Source organism: Chiloscyllium plagiosum, chromosome 42, assembly GCF_004010195.1.
Source record: "Chiloscyllium plagiosum isolate BGI_BamShark_2017 chromosome 42, ASM401019v2, whole genome shotgun sequence".
Taxonomy (NCBI): domain Eukaryota; kingdom Metazoa; phylum Chordata; class Chondrichthyes; order Orectolobiformes; family Hemiscylliidae; genus Chiloscyllium; species Chiloscyllium plagiosum.
Window position 1 is genome coordinate 16,329,885 of NC_057751.1, and position 7,047 is coordinate 16,336,931.

Sequence of the window (7,047 nt, forward strand, 5' to 3'; positions counted from 1 at the left end):
GGGAGGGTGTGAGAGAGTGAGGGTGTGAGAGAGTGAGGGTGTGAGAGAGTGAGGGTGTGAGAGAGTGAGGGTGTGAGAGAGTGAGGGTGTGAGAGAGTGAGGGTGTGAGAGAGTGAGGGTGTGAGAGAGTGAGGGTGTGAGAGAGTGAGGGTGTGAGAGAGTGAGGGTGTGAGAGAGTGAGGGTGTGAGAGAGTGAGGGTGTGAGAGAGTGAGGGTGTGAGAGAGTGAGGGTGTGAGAGAGTGAGGGTGTGAGAGAGTGAGGGTGTGAGAGAGTGAGGGTGTGAGAGAGTGAGGGTGTGAGAGAGTGAGGGTGTGAGAGAGTGAGGGTGTGAGAGAGTGAGGGTGTGAGAGAGTGAGGGTGTGAGAGAGTGAGGGTGTGAGAGAGTGAGGGTGTGAGAGAGTGAGGGTGTGAGAGAGTGAGGGTGTGAGAGAGTGAGGGTGTGAGAGAGTGAGGGTGTGAGAGAGTGAGGGTGTGAGAGAGTGAGGGTGTGTGAGAGTGAGAGAGATTGTGTGTGTGAGAGAGAGTGAGTGAGTGTGTGGTCATGGGTGTGTATGGGGGGGGGAGAAAGAGAACAGGACACAGTAAACACTGAGCACCCCTCCCCCCGGCCGCACTTTCCCGTCCCACTCGGCAGACTGCCATTTCTGCCGCCTTCGCGCAGGCGGGCACGACAGACCCATTGGTGACCGGAGGCTCTGTGGAGTCCTTATCTATCCCCCCCCCGGCCGCACTTTCCCGTCCCACTCGGCAGACTGCCATTTCTGCCGCCTTCGCGCAGGCGGGCACGACAGACCCATTGGTGACCGGAGGCTCTGTGGAGTCCTTATCTATCCCCCCCCCGCCCTTCTCCCCCGCCGCCTGGTGAGGTGGCACCCCACAGCGCCAGACGGCAGCCGCTGGGGGTGGGGGTGGGGTCCGGAAACAGCTGCCTGATCCGAGGGGAGCTGAGACTTCCCCCACCACGGGCTGGCTTGTCTGCCTGTCTATCCCAGAATTCCCAGCCTCTCACCGGGAGGTGCCACCATCTGCTGCCACTTCTGGAACAGGCAAGTCTTCAGGCAGTCCCGAGGGCTCAGCTTGTAGCTCTTGTGTCTCACCATCAGCTCCTGCATGGGTTCCAGAATGACGCAGAGCTAAATCGGGTGGGGGGGGGCAAGGGGGAAAGGGAGGGAGGGAGTGGGTTAAAAACCACAAGGGAAACACAGCCGCCCTGAACACTTCGCTCAGCCCCAAGTGGACTTGCAGTGCTAACAGTCTCCCTGGCAAACAGCTCCCACAGCACCAGCTCTCGGCAATTGTGGGCATTCTCCACCATATCTGGCAGGAGAGAGTTTCACCGTTGGCCGGTAAGGAGAGCGAACGAGGGCGAGAGAGAGAGAGAGAGAGAGAGAGAGATTTGCATTTTGCGCCCCATCAGGACCAACGCCACGGCAACACTTGGGCCAATCAATCAATCACTGCCCCACCCACCCCCACCCAGCATACTCTTGCCCTGTTAAATCTCTGAAACTTGGCATTCTTGCGTTTAATCCTGACGAGTGCCGGACGAAAATCACTGCCTCGCAGAGGCACTCCGTCCGCGCGTGGCGCCTGGGAAGGTGATGACTATCAATCCCAACGGCCCCAAGGATCGAAAGGACTTTTCACCCGAATTCAACGACTGAAGTAATAAACCGAGATCACACGGGATTCAGGGGGCAGTGGTTGGATACAAAATTGACTCGACGGCAGGAGTCGGAGGGGGACGCTGGAGGGTTGTTTTTTTCAGACTGGATGACTGGGACCAGTGGTGTTCCACAGGGAAGGCTGCTGGGTCCACCTTTGTTTGCCACTTATACAAACGGGAAAATGAGAAAAGTAAGTTGGCACATGACATGAAAGTTGGCGGTTATCGTGCGCGGCGAAGATAGTTCACCAAGATCTTGACCAATTGGGCTGAGGTGAGGGAGATGGAGTTCAATTTGGATAAATGTGAGGTATTGGGCACAACATACACAGTTAACGCCAAGCTGAAAATGTGTTGCTGGAAAAGCGCAGCAGGTCAGGCAGCATCCAAGGAACAGGAGAATCGATGTTTCGGGCATGAGCCCTTCTTCAGGAATCGGGCTTATGCCCGAAACGTCGATTCTCCTGCTCCTTGGATGCTGCCTGACCTGCTGTGCTTTTCCAGCAACACATTTTCAGCTCTGATCTCCAGCATCTGCAGCCCTCACTTTCTCCTCGAAGACAGTTAACGCTAAGGCCTTGGGTAGTGTTGTAGAGCAGAGAGACTGGGGTAGGATGGGGTTCAGATTCATAATTCTTCGAAATTTGAGTCACAGGTAGGTGAGATGGTTAGGGCAGCATTTAGCACGCTTGACGTCGAGATGTCATATTGGGGTTGTGTGGGACCTTGGTGAGGCCTCTTCCAAAGAACTGTGTCCAGTTCTGTTCGCCCTGTTATAGGAAGGATATTCTTAAACTGCAGAGGGTTCAGAAAAGACTCCCACGATGTTGCCGGGATCGGAAGGTTTGAGTTACGAGCAGAGTCTGGGACTGGAGAGTTGAGACTTGACCTTATGCAGGTTTATAAAATCATGAGGGGCATGGATAAGGTGAATGGCTGTTGTCTTTCCCTGAGAGAGAGAGAGAGAGAGGGGGGGTTTCAAGATTTGGGGGCATATTTTGAAGCAGAGAGAGAAAGATTCTGAGGAAGGGTCACTGGACATGAAGCGTTAACTCTGACTTCTCTCCAAAGTTGCTGCAGGACCTGCTGAGCTTTTCCAGCAATTTCTGTTTTGGGTTCGGACTTGCAGCAACCGCAGTTGGTTGGGTTTTTAATAAATACAGAGAGCCTAACCAGCTGAAAAGACACACACACACACACACACACACACACACACACACACACACACACACCCCAATTTGGTGCCAGGTTCTCACTGGGACTCATAAACAAAGAGAGAGTGTACTCCCTCGCATTGTGTGTTCCAGTGAAGGCGAGGCCACGTTGCGCAGACTTGATACTTACTCTGAGGTAGTTCAGGGTGAAGTTGGAGAGACCAGACCGGGTGATACTGTTCGATAACTGCTCCAACATTGGAGGGTCCTGTACCGGTAAAAATGAAAAACAAACTGCAGTTACAGTGGGTAAGGATGTGATCTTATTGGCATGGCGCCAGCTGGCCAATCTACCCTAACTATGGGTAATTTAGCATGGCCAAATCCACTCTAACCTACACATACCTGAGCACTATGGGTAATTTAGCACGGCCAATCCACCCTAACCTGCATACCCCTGAGCACTATGGGTAATTTAACATGGCCAATCCACCCTAACCTGCACATCCCTAAATACTATGGGACAATTTAGCACGGCCTATCCACCCTAACCTGCACATCCCTGAGCACTATGGGTAATTTAGCATGGCCAATCCACCCTAACCTGCACATCCCTGAACACTATGGGTAATTTAGCACGGCAAATCCACCCTAACCTGCACAACCCCATTATGCTACGGGGCAATTCAACATGGTTAATGCACCCTAAATTGTACATCACTGAACACTCGGGGGCAAATTAAAATGGCCAATCCACCCTAACCTGCACATCTTTGGACTATGGGAGGAAACCGGAGCACCCGGAGGAAACCCATGCAGAGAGGGGGAAGAATGTGCAAACTCCACACACAGACAGTCGCCCGAGGCTGGAATCGAACCGGGGTCCCTGGCGCTGTGGTTAACCACTGAGCCAGAAACTAGGAGGGGTCCGGGGGGGGAGGCGGGAATAGATGTGGAGGAGGTGGAGACTTGCTGGCCACCTAACCCGAGCCTTCCCAGCTCGCGGGGATCGATGGGACAGCGGACGACGGGTACTCACGTGCGTCGGCAGGTTGTCACGAGAGAGCAGCTCGCGGCTCTGCTTGATGTTGAAGTGCCAGTGTTTGATCCGCATCAGGTCGTCGAAGGTGAACTCCAGGTAGAGGCGGCCTTCTGTGCACACCTGAGACAGCAAACACGCACGGGCTCGACCCGTTCACTCTCTCTCCCCCTCCTTGGCCCGCGCGCAGCGCGCACGCCTTCCCCTCTCCTCTGCAGCCCCCCCACCCCCCCCCCACCCCCTTGTGCGCTCCAGGGCTGTGGCCCCACCGCAGGCCTGACAGCAGAGCGCAAGCCGTAAGCGGCGAGAAGGAGCCCCGTCAGCAGCAGCTCTGTCAAACGCTGCGAACTCTTGGTTGGTAAAAGCATCTGCGATCCGAGCAACGTGGGTACCCGCAGCCCCCACGTTGGCACGCAGTTCGCGAGACAACGTAGGCTTTGCTGGTGAGGCAGCTGAATGGTGGGAATAAAAGGGGTCTTGCTACAAGCCTATCCTCCAGCCTCCCCTCCTGACTCGAACCCTCCGTTCCCGGCCAACAGCCTGGTCAACCTCTTCTGAACCCCCTCCGGCAGAATGACATGCTTCTCCAAGGCAGAACCACCAGAACTGGACGCCGTACTCCACAGGAGGTCGCACCATCGCCCCGCACAACCGCAAGATGACGTCCCGCCCCCGGTACTCACAAAGGGCTGAGCAGCGAAGGCAAGCCGTGCCAAACGCCTCCTTCACCTCCCCGTCTATACCCGACTCGGAGAAAGTGAGGGCTGCACACGCTGGAGATCAGAGTCGAGAGTGAGGTGCTGGAAAAGCACAGCCTCAGAGGAGCAGGAGAATCGACGTTTCCTTCCTGATGGAGGGCTTATGCCCCGAAACGTCGACTCTCCTGCTGCTCGGAGGCTGCCTGACCTGCTGCGCTTTTCCAGCGGCACGCTCGCGACTCTGTTTGGGTGTGACACCAACTTCAACAGAATTATGTACCTGAACCCCGAGGTCTCTCTCTCTCTCTCTCTCTGTTCCAAAACACTACCCAAGGAACTATGTTTAACTGCACAAGTCCTGCCCTTGTTTGGTTTCCCAAACCACGTATTACTCCTGGGTTTATAGACGGCAAGACGTAGGAGCTGAATTCGGTCTTTCAGCCCACTGGCACTGATCGTGGTGACCGGGGAAGAGAGCTCGAAAGGCCGAATGGCCTACTCTCTCTCCTCTTTCTGGCACTCCCCCTGCCTGTAACTCTGGAGGGGATGTCTGATGAGCAGAGGCTGAGAGACTTGGGTCTATTCTCATTGGAAAGGCGGCAGCTGAGAGGGGATTTGATAAAGACATACAAGATGATCAGAGGATTAGATCGGGTAGACAGTGAGAGTCTTTTCCCTCGGATGATGATGTCAAATTGAGGGGTGACAGATTCAAGACAGATGTCAGAGGCAGGTTGTTTACTCAGAGTGTGGTAAGGGCGTGCTAACGTTGTCAGCTCAGCCACATCAGGGAGATATGAACAATCCTTGGGTGATGATGGGATAGTGTTTGAGGGGGGGAACGAGCTGAGAATAGCTCACAGGGCAGCGGGACATCGGGGGCCTGTTCTGCGCTGTACTGTTCTCGAACCAGCTCTCTGGAACTTCTCATAGTGCCAATCCGCTGCGCTTTCCTCTGGGTTTCGCACAGAGCACTAAAGGCGAGCAGCGAGAGGGAGATTCAGAGAGAAAATAACAACGCGATTGGCACCCCTTCTCCCGTACCCTCCACCCCCGCCCCTCCCAGGGCTGACTTCCTCGTCGGCCAGCCCTCTATCCTATCCTGCTGTTAACCGCGGACTGGCGTAACTCTCCCCGGTGTGAGGCCCGGCGCCGTTTGCCCCTTCCTCCTCTCCTTACCTTTGTGAAGACGGGCTGACTGTGCAGCGTCACCATGCTGCACAGGTCACAGTCCAGGATCACCAGGTTGCTGTGCAACGATTCCTTGGAGTGCTTCAGGGTGAAGTAAAGGTCTGTCGCTCCGCCGTCAAAGATGCTGCGGAAATACCGAGGGATTAGGGTCCGGCCAATCGCTGTGCGTTTGGGGGAGGGGTTGGGGGGGGTGGGGGTAATGGGGTTGAAACAAAAAAAGAGGGAACATGCTGAATTTCAAAGCTCTGCTTCAGGCTACCGTCCCAGAGACACCATGGCGACAGTCAGGGTTTCTCAGTCAGTGGCGGATTTCGGGCGCCGCAGACTTCTCCTCCCTTCCAGGATTCACCTTGACCACACAAAACCAAAAAAAAAATTGGAGCGCACCAGCTCGCCGCCAGGGCGACTGGGGACAGGCAAGCAGTGCCGGATCAGCCGGAGACCCGTGGCTGAAGTGAAGCCAAAGCGAGCAATGGTACCTGGTGGTTTTGCCACCCTTCGGTCTCAGCCCCAGCCCACAGCACGTCGGGGTGACTGGGTTCCCTGTACGCGTGGTCCATCGACACCAGGGCACTGCCACAACAGCCTTTCAACTGACCGTTCGAGTGTGGGGCAGGGTGATGGCTCAGTGGTTTAGCACTGCTGCCTCACGGCACCAGGGACCCGGGTTCAATTCCCGCTTCGGGCGACTGTGCGTGGAGTTAGCACGTTCGGCGTGGGTTTGCTCTGGTTTCCTCCCACAGTCCAAAGATGTGCAGGTTAGGGTGGATTGGCCATGCTAAATTACCCATAGTGTTCAGGGATGTGCAGGTTAGGGTGGATTGGCTATGCTAAATTACCCATAATGCTCAGGGATGTGCAGGTTAGGGTGGATTGGCCATGCTAAATTACCCATAGTGCTCAGGGGATGTGCAGGTTAGGGTGGGTTGACCATGCTAAATTACCCATAGTGCCCTGGGATGTGCAGGTTAGGGTGGATTGGCCATGCTAAATTACCCATAGTGCTCAGGGGATGTGCAGGTTAGGGTGGGTTGACCATGCTAAATTACCCATAGTGCCCTGGGATGTGCAGGTTAGGGTGGATTGGCCATGCTAAATTACCCATAGTGCTCAGGGGATGTGCAGGTTAGGGTGGGTTGACCATGCTAAATTACCCATAGTGCCCTGGGATGTGCAGGTTAGGGTGGATTGGCCATGCTAAATTACCCATAGTGTTCAGGGATGTGCAGGTTAGGGTGGATTGGCCACGCTAAATTACCCATAGTGCTCAGGGATGTGCAGGTTAGGGTGGATTGGCC

At 55.2% G+C, this 7,047-nt stretch overlaps 1 protein-coding gene across 1 annotated transcript in view; it reads right to left on the bottom strand.

The window, feature by feature from the left end:
• Window positions 1-969: 969 nt before the first annotated feature.
• LOC122542985 (LIM domain-binding protein 1-like) overlaps window positions 970-7,047 on the bottom strand; it is a 9,948-nt gene continuing 3,870 nt past the window's right edge. The window contains exons 4-7 of the mRNA XM_043681130.1: window positions 5,738-5,910; window positions 3,861-3,983; window positions 3,012-3,089; window positions 970-1,134 (exon numbers count right to left, since the gene is read on the bottom strand). Coding sequence (XP_043537065.1) covers window positions 985-1,134; window positions 3,012-3,089; window positions 3,861-3,983; window positions 5,738-5,910 — 524 coding nt within the window. The 3' untranslated portion in view covers window positions 970-984. The remainder of the gene's footprint in view (window positions 1,135-3,011; window positions 3,090-3,860; window positions 3,984-5,737; window positions 5,911-7,047) is intronic.